Genomic DNA, 20,715 nt, shown 5'->3' on the forward strand with positions numbered 1-20,715 from the left:
TTTTTTTACTCAACAGTGGCCATATCTGATGGTGGATCAGCAGCTTTTGTAAAATCTTAAGACCCCTCTATACCAGCATGATTTCCATCAAATTTGATCATGTTCTAGTCATCAGTCCTTTCTGTCGGGATACCATTGTGTCTAATTTGATCCAATTATTTTCAGTGGTTTTGAGAAGACATTTAAATGGAAGTTTACCATTTTTAGAAATATTGGCCATATCTGACATCAGATTGGCATCAGCTGTAGAAATCTGAAAGATCATCCTGGTTCCAAATTGGTCAAGTTTGTCCAGTGGTTTTTGAGAAGTTTAAAATTGTAACTGTCATCAGACATATGACAAATACAGGGCCATGATGGCCAGCGGAGCTAAAATGAATCTTCTCTACCTTCTACGGTCTTATTGTTTTGATTGATATATTTCTGCAGGTCTTCTAAATGTAAACTTCTGTACCAAATCTGATTTAAATTAATGAAGTCCTTCAGAAATTACTGAGTGAAGGACAGAGTGACATGTTATACAAGGGTCATAACTCATACAAATTTAACTAAAATAGCTGAAAATCAAACTTGTCCAAGGTTTTGTGAATGCAAAGCTTCATCCCAAATTTGATTTAAATCCATGAATTCCATCCAAGGTTACTGAGTGGAACAAACTCTGCTAGACTTTATGTCATGTGGTGTGATGGAAAGACATGGGTAACACTATACAAAAACCAATCACAGGAAATCTGTCCAAAATTAAAGCAACTTTATTTGAATTACAGCACAACCTTTACTTCTAGCGCAGAACAACAAATGCTAGACAAAGCAAGGCATGACATTACTGTGTCTTCTAATTAAAATGTATGTCCAAATCAAACCAATTGTGAAATCCTTAATTCTGCATATAACGTACAAGTATCCATGACGGGTAACACATTATGTTTCTTACCTGGCAGTATGAGGCACACCAGACTGGCACAAAACAGTGTAATACACATCAGCATTACCAATATCAGGATCTACAGAAGATAAATATTATAATCTTCTTAATAAATTATCACACCTAATACAATTTAGAAGTATACCCTCTTTATGTTAATTATGGTAATTCACAAAGGCAAAAAGGGACTAAAAAAAAGTAAATTTTCCTGGTGAACATTAATCCCAGTAAAGAAAAATTTCTTCTTCAATGTCATGAAGATCTCAGCTGAAAAGATCCAAGCAGTTCTGTGAGCCTCATTTTTGAATGCAACATTTCAATTCAAGACACTGTGGAAGCAATTGGCTTGTGCATCTGTTTATGTACAGTAAAACTCTGATTATCCATCAGGGTGTGGGACTGAGACCATGATGAAAATGAGAATAGATGGATAATAGAATAATTATGTACATTAAAAGTATTATACAATAGACCGGGACATCAAAAGATCATAATATCTACATACATACATGTACCTGTTTTTAATATTTTGATGTAAAATGCCCTGATGGTTAACAGAGACTGACGGTTAATTGGTATGTATGTGACTTTGCTTCCAAAAATGAACGGTTGAATGTCATGGGGCCTTTATTTTCCTGTCCAGACATTTATCAGTTCCCATTTATTTCAGCACAATCTTATGTTGGGCATAGGGTTTAATGGAATCATGTTGGAATCTTTTCATTGGTAAGGTTATACCCTTGTTCTCCATCCTACAGTGGATAAACTCATAGCATTGCATCAATATCCTGTCCCCCAGATTGTGCTGCCTTCACATAAGGAGTGGTTTATATTGCCCCTATAAGGGTAACTAAGGTAAAGGCTGGATGATCCTCCTCTAACCTATTCTTTTAACATTCATGTGACCAGGTAATGCATTTGATGGATAAAGGAAACATGATATATTGTTAAATATGCTTGTCCAAGAATATTTGGTCTGATCATATGAGAATTAACAGACATGATTTTGGTGTTCCCAAAAAAAAGCTGAAAACTTTTTTAAGGGGGTTCTGTGGGTTCTCCCCCCAACAGGGTCTCGAGGGGCAGTGCCCCTGATACAGGGGTCCAAAGCCGCCCCCTGGCCAAAAGCACATTTTACACTAATAAAATACTGCTCCTTGTGCATCATAAAGTAAACCAAAATAATCATTTGAAAAACTAATAAACTTACAAAAAATGTTCAACTTAACTTCAATAATTTTACAATATTTATTGTCACATGAACTTGTTTTCCAATACTACTGATGCTGAAGTTATTTCATGTGCATGTCACTGTTCAAATTGTATTTAAGTCACAATAATTTGTCAAGTTTTGCAGCAAATATGTTATACTTCTCTGTTTTCATAACAAATTTGTAAAATAAACATCCAAGTGTATCAACTATATACAAATAATCCCACAGATTCACTTCGTCTTTTTCACTAATGGACACAACCTGTTGATATGCCAGTCAAGCTCTTTTTGTGGCTTTGGCAGATTTCTTTAGCCTTCCTTTTTGTCACCACTGACTTTTTTGGCTCAATGTGCAATTGTTTCTTTTCTGTCTCAATGAGAGCCTCTTTCCTTTCAAGCTGGTGCTTGTATTTGTGACATGCAGTGTGCATATTCTGACAGAGGGCTACATCTGTTTTCTCATGCAAGAAATCTTTCTTCTTAAAGTAATTAACTGCACTTTTTCAGATTCCTTCTGAGCTTCAATTTTTCCACATGCAGCTTCTTTTGTAGGTGCTGTTCCAAACTCTTCCAACTGTGATTATCGTAATTCAGATCTTTCTTGTAGAGGTCACAAAATGCCAGTCCTCAAGTGATCAGTTTTCTTATAAATTGACCAACTATATTTCCGTCAACTTTTCGCTCCAGCCGTTCCCATTTCTGTGCATTTTTCAAACCTTTATCAAAATTTTTCATGTCATGATCTCTCTCAACAATTCGGGACACCATGTTTTGCAAGCATGCTTCTTCTTTCCATTGCCATCAGTTTCTATTACACGAAGATTTACTTGATGAATTTAAACCTTTAATCAATGAGAATACTCAGAGTCATGTGCTAATATATGGAACAAATAATTTACAAGGGTCATTGCAGAAAGGGACTGGAAAGACCATTTTTAAACAACCGGATCAAAGATGATATAAAATTGGACTATATCAAGAAAAATCTGATTTAAGTCAGGAGAAAAGCAGAATTCCACTTTAAAACAGAAAAATCATGTCTGAATTAAAGCCCTCACAACACTTCCTGCAAATGCAAGCAATCAAGTATTTTGCTCAATCTTAAACCAAAGAAGATCTGGTGCATTGGTAGACCCCTTGCAGTAGCAAGGACAGGCAATTATACAGCATTCTGGTAGATTGGTAGACACCTTGCAGTGGCAAGGACAGATCATTATATAGCATTCTGGTAGATTGCTAAACACCTTGCAATGGCATGGACAGGTCATTATAAAGCATTCTGGTAGATTTCCTTACCTTAGATGCTAACTTTGACATCTATATGATATATATAGGGAAAGATTAATTGTTATTATCCTGAGTAAGCTGTATTCATTAAGGTAATGAAAGTTATTTTCCTAATATTAATGTCATCAGGTAAATATTCTTGGAAAAACATAATTTAATATAACACTTACTTACTAGAAAAATAATATCAATGGTTTAGCATTGGGAATTGGATAAACTTCAAGACTGATCATCAGTATTACTAATCAATCAATAATCAATTAAACTGACCACTTGACATTTTGCCAACAGTATTGGCATTTTTCCAACAGCATTAAGTTCAAAATGGTTGGAACATGCAGAAGCCAACTTTGACCAAAATCAATCACATAAATTGTAATCGATTTATTTATATCACAAGTGACCATTGTATCAATCACATAAATTGTAATCGATTTATTTATATCAATGAAAGTGACCACTGTAAGGCTAAAGTGATCAATCAGAACAACACTAAATCTGTCCGTTACTATATACCGAATTTTCCAAATGATACAAGCATTCTCTTTCTCCCTTTGTAAATGAATCACAACATATATGTGACAGAGAAAATAAAATGGTCAGTGATTGGTCACTGAACACACTAACTTTAGGCGAATGAGAAAATAGAGACGTTAAGTAACAGATTTATCAAATGTTAAATGACTTAGAAATTAATTTTTCAAGACTGATTTGATAATATGTTAAGTACCTTACCCTAAAATGGAAGAATGGTGGTCGTTTGTAAGCTTGGAACCCTGTGGGTCCCCCTCCCTGCAACATAGCCTGGTGAGCTGCTGCTAGTCCCACTCCCATTCCTGGGGGAGCTGCAGGCTGGGGAGGTGGGGGTTGGACTGCTGCTGGTGGGTTGTTGTTGTTGTTGTTGTTGTTGTTGACTGGCTGGGCATGACCATCTCCTTGCACAATATCATCCTAAAATATCAAGTCACAGTTTACAAACACTCAAACAACATTTCACTACTTCCTGCCTAAACAAAAGAATCCTCATTCTTTTAAACTGCTTACATTTTTTGTTCTTAAGCTATGGCACATTCATCACTGCTTGAAATATATAAGATCAGATTTCTCTAAAATATTTACCTGATCACAAATAAAATCCATTACCTCCCAAAAAGAAATATGTTGTCTTTCTCAGGTGGCAGGAGATAGTTTCATACAACTGGCCTGTCAAATCTCTTAACTTAAGGCTACAATCTGTCTTTGACAGCCATTATTGCTTTATAATTAAATATAAGCATGGAATTTTAAATTAGGTGTTTCAGGCTTTTTTGTTGTTCTTTAAACTGATATAAGGCATGTAAACCTCCCCTTGATACTTCACAGTATGTGCAACAGTCTCATTATACTGTCTTTCTTCTTCTCCAAACCACTCTCTGCCACATGGAAGACTCAGAACAGGGGGAAGTACCTGCTTTTGCACCTGTATTTTCAAACTAGGTGCATCAGGACAAAGTAGAACAATTTGTGTTTACCTTACTAGGTGACCGCTGAATGATATTCTGGATGTTTACCAGTTTAAACCTAAGAAAAACCAATAGAAATGATGCTTGCATTTATGGAGATAGGTGGAAAGGCCTCAGTAATGTGATCTAGTAAGAATTCTTTGAGAAACCTAATTTACAAACACATTTCCTTTCTCCATTTAATACATTACCCAATAACACATTGGGAGTATAGGAAATACAAGAGAATCAAACCTCTACCATAGTCATCCTTCAAAAGCCAATATGACTGTGTCCACAGAAGATGAATTTTTCTTTCAATGTGTACCACTCTGATGGCTGAAGTAATCCGACTGTCTGCCTCAGATGCAGGAGGTCATGGGTTCAAACCGTGACCAATTCATAACAAAGACTTATAAGAATGATACTAGCAACTGCCTCACTTGGTGCTCAGCATTAAGAAGTTAGTATTAGGACTGGTTGGCCTGATGTTGAGGTAATGTGACTGGGAGGGACACAATGCTACATGTCTGTGGCATGATGACCCATTGCTACACACCACTATAAACTGCCTCACTGTAGATATTGTAGGATATGACTAAAACTGTTGAAGCTACTTTAAAAATAATTTTTAAAAAACCCAATACATTCTTTTAACATGAGGGCAGCACAACTGAAAGTGTACAAACTCAATTATTGTGAAAGCAAACCCAGGGTTCAGTATGTGGATACTGCCATACCAAAGAAACCTGAAGCAAAGGATGCACTGTCATAAATGGGGTCTAGTGATCATCTTGACATCACCTGCGGTCAAACAAGGTTCTATAAGGTCCAGCTAATTGACTTCATGATGTCTCAAATCAAGATATTTTACATCTGAATGTGAGGCTTGTCAAAACTGTTCAAATTTCATGATCTGAGATCTTCGTGAAATGTACCTTATCATCAGAGAACTCAAAATAAGATGACTGAATGACCCATTCAAGTCATGAGGTCAGTCACTTAGAGATGTCTTACTTAGGCAGAAAAAATAACGTACCATGCACCTTAGTTAGATGGCATCAAAGTACACATTCTGGGTCCTGCAGCATTGTCTTGTTCAAAAGATCAATCTTGGCGAGACAGCAAGTGATTATTTTCTGATTGCCCATAGATGTCAACCTGTACTTGGCAACAAAAGCAGGATGATCAAACCATTCCATCGGAACTCGAGGTAACGCTGGGCTATGGATAGGTAATACACTAAACTGTGCCAAAGCTTTGGATATCATGAAATATGTCTTGTAGGATAGCAGTTTCGGTGAAGCTGAAGACAGGCTGAAACTGACGAGAACTGAACTATAGCAAGACCCAGTAGAAAATCTATTAGGGGAACAAAATGTAAGTGGGACCTGGAAGGCTGAAATTGGGCAAGTCAGGCAGATCTTTGTTGTGGCCAAAACTTTATATCCCATGATGTATGAATGTCTCGCACATAATAAAGTGATAACCAATGAAAGTGATTGGGGCTAACCTGTGCTCCTCAATGGAAAAAAAAACAATCCAACTGAGGTATAGATGCTAAAATGATTGACTAAATTATCATGACATCAATCATCAAAAATGAATCTTAAAACGTTTACTCAAGGTTCAATGCCACGAGTTAGGTATGGAAAATGAACTTGTCAGTACAAGGATTGAAAACTGATTACCTCATTTGCTTCCGAAAAGTGGAAGTTACCCTAAACTTCATGGGAATGTCTGCTGTGATATTAGGTAGATCCCTGACCGTGGATTGGTCCTAATGGAGAGGAGGAATCAGATCACTGCAAATCTGGCCTCCCACCTTGTGAACAATGTTCCAGCTCAAGACTGGCTGGTGAAAGCATAAGCTCACATCCCCTTTCCCCATCTGATTAATTGAGCATCAATGGCCCTGACAATGGGGTATGGAAATGGAGAAATGAAGGTGGACAATTTATGGTTCCATCTTGTAGCAATGAAGTCTATCATCATGAGATTGCACACAGGATGGAAATTCAACACAAGCAAAACTCATGGAGAGAACAGTACATCAACCAGGACATTAAGACTGCCCAGTATATGACATACTTGCGTTGAGAGAAGGTATTGGATGTATCAGCACTGGAACTCCAATGCCATAACACAAAGTTCTGGTGATTTGGCCCTCACTTGTCTGAGCAGTTAATTCACCAGCAGATCGTTGTCTGACATTAACAGGATAACCGTTTGATACATCCAATCATTCTAAGCATGTTAAGCATAGAGAACAATCTACTTCAACAAGAGGCTGATATGAAGGTCCATCTCTCAAGTCTATTTACCACTGACTGCCGTGAAGCAGGGCATTAAATTCACCCATCAACCTGAGGAACTGGTGCCTAAACAGATTATAATTTAAAGCTGGGGAGTTTTAAGAGGTATTTCCACTCTAAACACCCCATCCTGCCACTGGTTTAGCAAGTGGCAATTTTCTGTCATTATGATTATCTAATGACATAGGTGACCAGTGTTGGGACTTCACTTGACCATCTGCAAGGGCACATGCAGAAGTGGCAGGATAGAGTGAACCCACCACCACCCTGAGAAGGCCAAGGACTTCAAGAAATTTCCTTGCCAAAACTTAAGTCTTGAAAAAGACTGACTCTGTGGCAGCAATAATCCAAGTCAGGTGATTGGGTGGAAGCAGAAAAGGATGATATGTTAGGAATTCCATGCTGAGAAGAGGCAAGAGCTGACTTGTCCATGTATTAACATGAAAACAAATCCTGAACCAGAATCAAATATATCAATATGTTTAGGTTACCATCACTGTGGCAGCAGATGTCCTAAAGAGGATGGCCACATGGAGGATGTCACAGGTGGGAAGGGCAGGAAAACATTAGGGACCGAGAGGTTAGGAGAAACTAGGTTCCTGTACCCCATCCTGGACTATCCATAAAACTGAGTGACCTTTGACTGTGAATTAGTTGTTGCTGTTGTAGCAAACTTCTGTTTTACTTTTGCTGGTGATAGTTTCTCCTTTGATACTGTGCATGATGCACTTGAAATGAAGGTGAAGACAAGATAAGCTGTGGAGGGAACTCTTGTGCTTTTTACTTCCTAATCTCCTCAATGTGCCCCATAAACAGAAGGGATCAGTTAAACGGCCAGGAGCTCTGAGCAGCTACATGATGTGGTTCAAGAAAGGTAGAGCACAAGGGGGCATCTGTTACACTAAATCCAAATTCCAATATGCCATAAGGGCATTAGCTGTTGTATGATGTGATACTCTGTTAACATTCTGGGCTATGTCACACACTGATTCCATGCATGATCACTACCTGCTGGGTGGCTGACACAGTCTGGGAGGCTAGCACGGTGTGGCATTCTGGAACAGCTAGAAGGATGGTCTGAAAACCACAACTGGCTGTACCTGATGGAGCTGTAGACCTGATTTAGGTTTGACAGTCCAATATCTTTGATTTCTAATCAATAAGCCTGTAGACATACAGGATGGGCTGGTCAGCAACGGAAATGGCACAGGACAGATGGTACAGATCTTGCATATGTTAAGGCAGGTGAGATCAGGATGCAACTCCATGTACAGTAAAATTTTGAGAAAAAAAACTCCCTCGGACCAAGTAGAGCAGACATTGCATCAGTTCAATTAAAAGAATTTCATGCATGGCAGTCACATCTCATGCATGTTTTCTGTGACTTTGAAACACTTAAAACTTTTGCACATCTGGATTATTTTCACCTTATATATGAAAATAGAGAACAAACTATCAAAATACAATAATTATTCACAAAACTAGGTGAAAGTCACAATGCGAAAACACTGAAGGTAAATGAGTGGATGAACCAGTGTCTACTATTCATTTCAACATGCACATTTATAAACTCAACTGGTCTGCACAACTTACGGTCAAATAAACAAGTTTATTATGATTTGATAAACATGAAATAATCCCTTGCCCATAACATAAACACAGTATATCAACACTTAAAATATTTGACTTTGCTGATAAATGCCTTGAAGTAAAATACAATTTTCAATAGATTCATGTGCTATATCAAACTGTTGTTGCCAGTCTTGAATGAAAGCTTAAGCTGGTAAACATCTGATAAAATTTGTAAGTGTTTCTTGCCTTCATCTGTATGATGGAAAACACAAGTCTTTTCAGAAGGGATGGATATGGGAGGTAGCAAATTTTAGTTCCTAATTTTAATGAGATCAGGCAATGTATTCAATAAAGAAAATGCCAGGGGTATAGAGATAGAAAGAAAGCACCATCAGAGAAGGAAAATGGAAATACTTCCACCTCATAGTGATTCTGTTTCAAACTATGACATAAGACAAGCAATATCATGCAGCAAATCTACTGTGTGATGAAATGTCATAAACAGAACCTAACACTTTGTTCATCACAAGTGAAAGCAACAAAATCAAATGTGAAAAATACAGCATGCAACCAACCTCAAGCATTCCATGGCATATAACATCATTCAACTATCTGCAAAAATTTCATATCTACAAAAACAAATTTGTCTCTAAATTATTGTTTGTCATTGCTTTGGTGTTTAACACCATTTCTCAGTACAAGATGGGCTAAACATAGTGGCCAGTATTGGTGGAGGAAGAACTTGGGAAAACCCACTGGCAAGCTTTCTCACACACTCACATTGGCTAAACTTAAAACTTGAACCCACATGGGCATTTTAGACCACTTTGCCACCTGGGAACCTTCTACTAAATTATGCTGCACCTAGAGTACTTACCAATTACAATAACAATTGGGATATAAGCCTGCTACCTCCCCAATCTTGTCCTCTTAAAAGAAAAACTTTCATCTTTTCTTTCAATACCAAAAGCCATCCAGTCTGAACTGAGAATAATTTGGGTCGACTGTAAGGGCATGTAACATGTTCATCCTGCATGCCAGAGCTAAAAGCTAACAGGAAACAGGTTTTTTTTTTAGCAAGGTTCAGCATAATGGCTTGAATTTATCTGTTTTGAGTAAAGTTAAGGCCCAGGACTGATTATATTTTAGAAACAGGGTGAGAGATTTTGGTTTCTACAATCAAAACTGACTTATTAGTTTCAAAGAGCTTTATCACAGCCAATATCTCATTTGCCATGATGCCTGAATGTATAATTTGTGACCACCTTGTAAAGCCAGCTGTTATGTCAGCGGCAGGACTCAGGAGGCTTCAGAGGGGAGAAACTTGATTCCTTTCCTACTCCATATGGGTGCCTATCAGAATAATTCATCTGCTATCTGTTCACATACGGCTGAGATCTGAAAGGCACTCGGAACATAAAAAACCCTGTTTGCTTGGTTTGCTTATTGTCCCTCCAGTGTGGCAGGGATGGCTGGTTTTAAAATGAGGATACAGGTGGGGCAGCAAATGAGAGGGATAGTTCTTGATCTGCCTGCCTCTGAACTTTAACTTTGCCCTCAAACAGCAATGGTGAGACAAATGGAGTCATCCTAAAAGCCAGCAGCTTTAGCAACGTGGTGTGTGCATATGCATCAGGACATATCCAGTTAAGTCTGGCAGAGGCAGTCAGCGCATTTGCCACTGAATCGAGAGCTGCCCTGGTGATCACTCAAACTATTTCGGTCATTGACTCCTAGGCATGGTGGCTGGCTGGTTTTTCCACCAGTCAGAAAATCACCAAGAAGGCTCAATCCATTATTAAAGACATGGTGACAATATTCTAAGCCCATTTTGATGTGGCAAGAAATATTTTTATGAAAAGGTGGGATAGATTTGCTAACTGCTGCATAATTTTTATCTAGTTCAGTATGGTGGAATGTGTCTTGTACTGATATGATGAAAATGTCACTGGCACTTGGCTCTCACAAAAGAAAGTCCCCATGTCACAGATATGTCCAGACAGCCCATCGTTAATTTCCTTTATTTTTCTTGACTGGGGAAGCAGCCAGAAGGATAGAGACTTCATCATCGATGTTGACCAATGCTTTGACTTCAAGGGGCATAGAGGGCATTCTAAAGCCGGCAACATCCAGAATATCTTCTTGACTGGTATGTCTCCTTGATTGCTGCCTTAAAACTAAACTCCATACTCTCCATCATCAATCAGAGTAGGGCTTTTGCTCAGGATTATCTTCACACTCACCATGAAATTTCCTGTTTATGGTCTGCTTCCATTTCAAGATAAACCATTCCCTGTGGCAATGATGATGTAACACATATCTTTATATAATTTATGGCCACTACCATGTGGATAAGTGGTAAAGCTAGGACAAGCTAGCTCTTCCAGATGATTTTATGCCCAGTGAGATAGACACATCTAACACTAAGATCCCAGTAACTAATTGTATGCAGCCATTAGCATGTTAGGACAAAATATCTATCATTAAGATATCCTTAAATGCAGAGAGTTGAATCGGGCGACTTGGATGGATCTATCACTAAGATCATCATAATTGTAACTGTTTACATTTGTTGCATGCTAGGATGTAGAGATCATTAAGATTTCCATAACCGTAGAAAGATAAAACTGTAGGCTTGATGAAATGGCTGGATCTTTCAGTAGGATCCCCCAAGTGAGATGGTTGGATGGACTGGACAGCCAGCTCAACTGGCTGGACAATCATGGAATGCTCCAGATGGTGATACAGCAGTATATGATTTATCCATTATAAATCCATGTGCCCTAACGTAAAAGGCCCAAAGGCCAAGCTTGGACATGCAGGGGTACTTATGCCACCATGGCTGCCTAAATATGGGGGTACACTCTCCTACTGTATCATAATTACTTGTAGGAATTTAAAATTTGCATTGTTTTCACCCTATTTCTTTGCCTTCACTGACTTTTGCCAAACTGTAATGCATACAATCTTTGACTGAACTATATGTATGTGTAAGGTATCACTCATATGCATCTTCATTGGTCTTGAACTTGACAGGTTTCACTTAAATGACATGATGAAACAAAACAATACAAAACGGTATAAATTAATACTGCAGGATGTTAATAAGTTGCTAAAACAACACCCGTAATTAACTGAGCATGTACAAAACTGTTAGTAATAACCTGCATCAATGACAGCATGTAGCATGAGTCTAAACTGATCATATCCAAGAAAGTGAAAAATTTCACATATTATTCCAAATTTTGGGAAAAAAATAATATTTACCATCTATATTTATGAATTAATATTTATCCAAATTAATAAAAAATCCTGAATGGATTTTTTAATGTTAACACAACACTGACTTGGATTGATAGAAGGTGTCTTGTATGATGTTATACAGAAGTATAGCTTAAAAACTAGCAACACATAAAAACTGGCAACACCTAGTGGTGGTAAAGAAAGGTAATGTCAGGAGTAATTGCCATTTGTCTATATGATACCAAAAAACCCAACAATCTTTCTTCTTTTAGTAGGGCTAGATTTGGGAGGTAGCAAACTTATATTTGTAAAGTTAATGTAATTGGAGAATGCATTCAAAGGAGAAATATATCTCTAAGTATAATCAACAATCATTAAAAAACAATATAGACAGGGATCAACCTTAGCTGGCAGATCAGAGTCTACACTATTTCCTTGAAATCTGAGCTAACAGAACAGACCCTGACATTATGTTACTGCAGATAAGGATCTATGCTGTTTGCAGCTGAGTACACAATACAAGCAGGTGAAGATTCTCTGCATATCTTACCCCTTCTCCAAGAGGAATGTCCCCAAGCAGGTAAGATCTCAACCTCAGCAGCCAGGCTACACCACGAGTCCAACCCCTAACCAGCCCTTTCAGCCACATCCTGGTGTGTCCCTGCTCCAACAGCGCTGGTAACACCACCTGCAGCAGCAACAGTTCCAGGGATAGCTCACTCACTGGAGCATCACTGGTAATAATAATAAACAGAACAGCTAGGCAGGTAGATACTTCAACCAGAGTGAAATACGTAGCTCAACTCTATATAGCTTTACTAGCCTCCATTGGCCATCATATCATTATCAAGCAGAAAACAAATTCAGGCTGATCTTGGACCCTTTACCAATTACAAAATTGTTTTGGGAATTATCTTTACATCCATACTTGTAATCTTCTGAAAAAGTAATGTGTTCACTTTTAACTGCACTATATACAGTATTGTGATGACATGCCATAAAAAAGCATGTAACTACCTACCTACATACATACTCACCTAACTACCTACACAACATCTAAACACATAGTGAGACAAGGCATACAAGACATAAAACAACAAAAAGAACATCCATTTCTATGATGTCAAAGTAAAGGCATTATAATGAATTGATGTTATTTTTGTATTATTGTTGTTGTTTTTGTAGGGTTTAACACCATTTTTCAGCACAATATAGGCTATACATGGCAGCCAGTATTAATGGTGGAGAAAGAACCCGGTAAAACCCCGGAAAGAACCACCGACCCATGAGAAGCTACTGGCAAGCTTTCTCACACAACCCACATTAGCCAAATCCGAGATACGAACCCACACAAACAGAGGTGAGATGGCAGTGATCTGTAACGGAGAGCTCTTTAGACCACTCAGACACTAGGGGCCCCTGTATTATTGTATAGTTATAATATGCATATTTATTGGTGCCTATTTTATGTTTTATTAATATATTGATTTGATTTCTATAGATGTTTATAGTGCACATGTTCACACTAATTCTGTTTCAACAAATGCATTACGCAAATTTATTTGATTTGATAAAATGTCATGAGCTGGTAAATACAAGAGAACATCAATTCAAAATCATTCTTTTGCTGGTCTTGTTGGCACTAAAGTCAAAGTCCAGTTTGAACCTCAAAAGTCAGCTGATTGAGGATCATTTAGGAGAATGGCACTGGATAAAGATGACTGGGAAATAAAAATAATCTTTGATTTGCACAATCACTGACACTATATTACAAACAACTGACTCTGACAACTGTCACTTTAGCCTTGTGTAATGACAACCAATTATAGGCTACTGTTGACACTGGCTGTAATCTGTGCCAATGAGTGTGTGCTGCACATTGTGATACTTCATGCATGGCCCTAAACTACTTCCAGAACATTGGGTGATCTAAAAATTGGGATCTGGCAGCTACCTAGCTACGTATCGAATAAGTTTCAGTTGTTTGGGGTTCAGATAAATGTACAAATGAAATATGAGACCAAACATTTATTTTTATTTTTAGGGTAGAGGGGTTTCAGTTAGCTGAATACTTTTTACTTCAATTATGGGAGAAATATGGGACCACAAAAATGGTTTGGTATCAAGAATATTTCATTTAAGTGGGATTTTGGTCTTCAGAAGTTTGTCTGTATAAACAGGGTGCAAATAATCTCTCTGGCCATGAGTCAGACATAAAAATTTAACCCAAGTGACATGTGAAATCTAGGTCATGATAACCTTTGTTTGCGGTAAAGGTGTGATACTAATAGAGATGCTTACAATTATCTAGGCTGGTAATACTGCCATTAACAAAGTTCAATAAATCAACCTAAAATATCAAATTCAGCAAAGTCAGTGAAGGTCAAAATATAAGGCACAGTGACCTACTTTAAACATATGGATGTAGTAATAAGATACATCTTTTCATCAAGTTTCATGATTCAAGGTATAAGTGTGCAAAATACCTGAACTAAATGAAAAAACTCAACTGAGTATGCAAAGCTAATGTACATGTTCGTACAAATCTAGCCCCTTCAGCCCAGTACACAAAGGATAGGTGCTGCAAAACTAATGTACATGTTTGTACAAATTTAGCCCTCTCAGCCCAGTCCTCAGGGGATAGGTACTATGAAATTCACTGCAAACTGCTGCCTAAGACCTAGGAAGAAAGAATGGTTGCAATTCAGTGTGGATGTACATTTGTATCTGTGGATGCTGGAAATAATGCCAGAGTAGTACAACAACTAACCTCTACTTCATAATAAGTGAAACTGCAAAGATACATGTGTAAGCTATCAACGTAAAGAAATTTTCAATACAAACAGCACACATAAGAAGAAAGATGGGCGCATCATCATGTGCTCTGAAAGATTTACATTACACTAGATATCCACAATGTCTTTCCTTTCCATCATCCATCTCTCTATCTGTGTCAAATTAATTTAAGGATGGATCTAAGAGGCAAGAGAGGCAGTGAATGTGCCTTAAATGGTCTTACAAATCATCTGTGATTTTGGAGGGAAGTATTGATGACTAAAGTTTTAATTTATTTTATGCTAGGCTGTGAATTACTGGATTTTCCAAGTGAAATAATTGTGATATTTCACTCACGAGAAATATGATAAATATTTTCACTGCAGTGGCAATAAAATTGTAACCAAGACATTAATTTTAGCCATTTTTCGAAACCTGCATATCATCTAGTAGAAAGCATCGATGCCTTGGATGCAAACGAACAAAGATCAAATACAATAATGTGCATATAATTTCTCCTAAAAAATTGTATGTGCTGTTTTACCTTGAATTAGAAAAGAAAATTAAGTTACTACTTATATTTTTTGTGCAAAACAGAGCAAAACACAAACAGTAAACACCTGACATTATCACAAGGGATACAGGAAGAAATCTGCTACTTCAATCTGTAATACAAAATGCCAGCCAATACATTTGAGCATAAAATTAAAAGAAAATTTGCTTGCTATGAGTGAATAGCAAATCTCTTTCATCTCAACCACTCAATGAAATTAATCCATTATTCACTCATTTCAAGTAAATATCCTTATTTATACTTTATTTTAGGTAATTTACAGATTCTATGTTCAACTTTGTCCCCCCCCCTCCACTGATACTAAAATATCAAAGAAAACTGATGTATTTAATTCTTGCCCCAATCAATTAATGTATGGACCTAAACTGAATTTGTAAAGTTAATGAAAACAGAACAAAAAATGAACCTTGCCAGTACAGTGAAATAAAGGAAAAAGTTTTAGTGCTAATTTAGGAAAGAAATAATGATATACAAGTCAAACTTCCATGAGAATGAATTTCTGATTATGAGAGCAAAAAACTGACCTTGATAACATGACATGATATGGCAAGAAGTATGGGAACATTTTTCTGATGACCTTCACAGGAAGCCAAAGCATAAGGAGCACTGTACTACCAAAGATTATCTGAAAGGAATCACAGTATTTGTAAGTAAATGAAATCATAAATTTTCAAATATCATCAGGGGTATAGTGATATCCTGTCTGAGTTGGGTACCATGAAAATGTTTGTACTGCAGTCTTTCTGAACTTACTACAATATGTACCACAGTATACTGCAATTATATTTGGGACCAGCAATTCAATGTTCTGAGGCAAGGACTTGACAGCTGTTTGCTTAATTTCCATCTGTCAATAGCTGGAAAAAATTTATCTTGCTCTAATTTAATGAAAAATAACACCATCTTATATCCAAGATATTATCTGGTAAAATATGATCTTGAGATAAAATAAATAAAATATTTCAGCTCCAAAGAAAATAAGATCCACACACACACACACAACAAAAAATTAATTGGCCAATACAGTATAGAAGATGAGTCTGCTATGTGTATGTTAATTGTTGTACAAGTTGTAATCTAAAAATTAACTAAAGTACTATGATTAAGCTTATAATACAGCTGATACTGTGAAAGACATCATGCTGACATTAGGGGGACCATTGATAAAAGTAGGAAGTGCTGATACTTAAGCCTACACTATCGACAGAATAGGCAGGGAAACTTTGAGCGGGATGCCAAACACATTGCAAGATATTTACCAGAGAGGGTTAAGTAAACATAAAACACACTCTACATGCTCTCACAGACTTGATAAATTATGTAAAGTTTGGACAGAAAAGAACTATGCTCTGGAAAATCATATGATGATTAGCAATCTTGTAAAGGAAAACATGTACTTAACACTTTCACATAAGCTAGTACATAACTGAAACATGATGTGCTTTATTCTAACCTTTTGTTTTGATTTTTCATCTGAAATTTTTCCAGAGTTTGAATTTAGTCTGAACATCTCTAAAAAATTCCACTTGGCAACCACAGTGGTATACATGACAAGCGTCAAATATGTGATTAAAGGATAGTAAATATAATTATATCTGTAATATTCACCATTAATTTGTTACTGATACAACCATAAAAAACAGGTAACTTTTTTAATTATTTTGTCATGAATAATGAAGATAGTTTGCTAATATCATTAAGGCTGTAACAAGATTACTCTCTAGAATTTCATAACATGTCTTATGGACAGAAACTAAGGAAGTACCAGTGTAGTACAAAGTACTGTGGTATGTACTGCTGGAAAAAAAAAATCAGTGCATCTCTAGACATAAATTTTGTTGGATTCAAAATTTTATTTTCTCCATAAGATGTATAACACTATAACAAAACCACTGTCAAGTCTATCCTTCCATACCCAATTACCTAAAAAAAACACTAGGTGCATTTTCACAAACCTTTGCAGTTACATTGCCCCAGTGGTAACCATCTGCCTTTAATTTATCCTTTGCTCCCACTAATGGGGAACTTGTTTGGTGGTCAAAGGTCAGATACAAAAAAATTGCAAGTACAATGACATTTTCAAATATTTTCCAACCAAACTTCATATGTGCATTCCTAGGAGGAAGACATATTTGTAATCGAGTTTGCATGATGATCCCTGGGTCATTGTAAGTGGGGTGGGGGTAAATACATGAAAGGGGGCTTGTAATATACAGTATTTGCTATGCCACTGCAGTTGCTCCAGTCTTGGAGGGTTTTGTTATAGTGTTATAGATCTTATGGAGAAAATAAAATTCTGAATCCAACAAAAATTTATGTCCAACATAAAATTAAGATGTAAATGAAGTCTTGAATGTAGCATTTTCCAGGAAAATATAATCTGAAAAGTAAACAAGATTCTAAACTCCAAATGTTTTCCTTAATTAAAACCCATTACATGTCCTGACTTCCACAAAGAATAGCTTATAAAACAGAAGTTAGTAATTCATTTTCTTTAAAAAAACAACAAGAAAGTAAGCAAAAGAGAAATGCTACTTTACTGGCGTACTGTATTCTCATCTTCTTCATGGGACAACATGCATGTTTAAAAAACCCAACCCTTATTCTCCCATGTTTTTGGTTATAAGCGATATGTAAACAAGGTCAATCAGGTGACTTGTAACGGTGTAAACCATTCATTTAGTCATTGAACTTACTCTGCCAAGTGGGATGTGATTTAGCTTTTGGCATGAAATGTAAGAGATTTGTAATTGGATAGGGGGTAAAGGGAAAGTTGATCTTTGATATGCTCTCTGTTCATTCATTAGTTTCTTATTTATTTCCAGAAAAGGAAACCTTATGGATGGACAGAATTCCTTTTAAGTCAAATGTGAGGCCCTTTTGGCAAAAATGGGTCTGTTTTAGCATGATGCTTTCAGATATTTAACATTTTTCTATTTTCAGTAACAGCAGTTATATTTCGTGACAGATTGGCATCCTTTATATATATATATATATATATATATATATGTGTGTGTGTGTGTGTGTGTGTGTGTGTGTGTGTGAAAAGAGCAGCCACATTTGGTGACAGATTGGCATCACTTCTATACATCATTTAGGAACAGATCAGCTAATCAGTATCTTAGATATACATCTGGAAGGCCTTCATGCCAAAATGCTTTATGTCAAATTTGTCTAACAGTTTTCAAGAAAATGTTATTTAAAGTTTTTCTGTCATATTTGATAAATTTTGTTGTGCAGTATTAGACAACACAAATGAATAATGCTGGCCATATCTCATGGTGGGTCTGCATGGAAATGAAAACCCATCATGCCAGGATACTTTTTGTCATATTGGATAAATTCTACACCATGGTTTGTTTTTTCCTCTTCAGAAGACATCATCTGAATAACTTTTATATTTTTAGTAACTGTAGCCAGATGCCATTTGTTTGAACCTGAAAGGCTTTCATGCAAGGATGTTATCAGTCAAGTTTAGATGAAAATGGTTTCTGAGATGTTGAAAATAGAACAGATCATAGATGATGCAAGACGAACCAGCTGCATATCCATACTATAAGTTCACTTCGCCTTAAGGCCAGGTCAAATAATAACCATCGGAATTTAACAAGCCATATGCATATCCATACTATAAGCTCACTTTGCCTTAAGACCAGGTCAAATAATAACCATCAGAATTTAACAAGCTATACGAATATCTATACCATAAGCTCACTTGTGGCGGCCCTGGATATTCTGGAATCAATTCTGAAAAATCACATGCACCTGCATTGTACCATTCAATTATATTAGATTATTCTTACCACTGATGCCACAAACCTCCTGACATGTCTGTATACTGGCAAGTGAATCATCTAAAAGAAGGAAAACGTCATTGATAACGGCAAACACTAAACATACATGTCCTTTAGAGCTTCTGTTTAAAATAGCCTACTGTTACTTATTCCGAATGTTCAATTTTATGTATAAAGTTTTTAATTTAAACACCTTGCAGTCAAATTTTCTCCAAAAATGTGAATGTACATATCAAGCAAGCAAATGTATTTGTGAATTTTTGACATCATGCACCCCACTTTAACTCTGCGTATCTTAAAATGTCTTAATATGCACCAAGAACAAGCAGGAGAAATTATGTCCTAAAAGAAAACATTCTTTTGTGAATTTCAATACTTAAAATTTTAAAAGGAGTAACTTTGAATTAAGTTTTAATTATAACATTGCCATTGAATTCCCAAAACAAATAACAGCAATGAAAAAAATCATCAAACTGGTAATCAAATTGTGGCCTAAACCAGTACCATTTGCCAAATTGTAAAAAATGTAAGTAAAAAACATATAAAAAAGGTCAATGACATTAATTGCATTTGCACTGTCTGAATGAAAACAAAAACCTCCCAATTTTTGTTATGCATGCTATAAACTGACTGGCTACTTACCTCTTGGATGGGATTGAACTCAGGATCATTCAGGTTCCGGAGGAACCAAAGTACCCCTGGCCGCAACACCTCCCTGAGGAGCAGAATGAATGATGCAAAATAGAAGACATATACCATTCCAACCAGCCAGTGAATAAACATGGAGGTTCCAGGAGCTAGGTGAAAACTGTTTTTTCTGTCCTTCAATGAAGCTTCAAACATTGACTGAAAGATTAAAATTAAAAATTCCTTGTCAAAAGTGATTAGAAAAAAGATTGCAAAGTGAATTATTCTTTCCTCATTGTGGAATTTGATGGCAACACTATCAGCATGGGGAATACATTTGCTAATTTGCATTACAGTATTCCCACTCACTTTTGATGTTGAGAGAGGGGAACATGCACCATTTATGGTTAAAATTAATGGTACATAGATGTATTAGTGGGACTAAACTCTGTAAATGTGTGTAAAAAATGTCTTTTTATGTTGACACTAAACATGATATGTTTCAAGCATAGAGTGATCTTTGTAAAGTTACACGCAAAGCAGTCTTCATACATCATTATATCTTGTAATACATGAAAGTGAATGATAGATATATCATCAGCATGAAATCTAAAATTTATAAAAAGAAATATTTTTAAAAATTTTATGATGGTGATGTAAAAGAACATTAAGTGTCAATTTTTAAGAAGAATCTATCAATTTAATACCATAAATGTGATAGAATATAATAACATAGTACATTCAGATTTTTATTAAAGACATCATGCTTATTATAATTACGACACTGTAAATTACAAGACTTTCCGAAGTACAAAAACCTGTCTCTTGCAATATTAGAGAAAAATATTGATCTTAAAGGCAACATATTTATACAAGATGCAAAAGTAAAAAAAAATCTTGCATGTAATA

The 20,715-nt window shown here is 36.3% G+C and overlaps 1 protein-coding gene across 1 annotated transcript in view; it reads right to left on the reverse strand.

The window, feature by feature from the left end:
- The window catches only part of LOC149780725 (E3 ubiquitin-protein ligase MARCHF6-like), a 101,132-nt gene that overhangs the window by 32,209 nt on the left and 48,208 nt on the right, over positions 1–20,715 (reverse strand). The window contains exons 14-19 of the mRNA XM_089937776.1: positions 19,822–20,025; positions 19,189–19,239; positions 15,910–16,010; positions 12,587–12,770; positions 4,161–4,376; positions 935–1,004 (exon numbers count right to left, since the gene is read on the reverse strand). Coding sequence (XP_089793902.1) covers positions 935–1,004; positions 4,161–4,376; positions 12,587–12,770; positions 15,910–16,010; positions 19,189–19,239; positions 19,822–20,025 — 826 coding nt within the window. The remainder of the gene's footprint in view (positions 1–934; positions 1,005–4,160; positions 4,377–12,586; positions 12,771–15,909; positions 16,011–19,188; positions 19,240–19,821; positions 20,026–20,715) is intronic.

The sequence above is a fragment of the Sinohyriopsis cumingii genome, chromosome 16, assembly GCF_028554795.1.
Source record: "Sinohyriopsis cumingii isolate HCF-2022 chromosome 16, ASM2855479v2, whole genome shotgun sequence".
Classification (NCBI taxonomy): Eukaryota; Metazoa; Mollusca; class Bivalvia; order Unionida; family Unionidae; genus Sinohyriopsis; species Sinohyriopsis cumingii.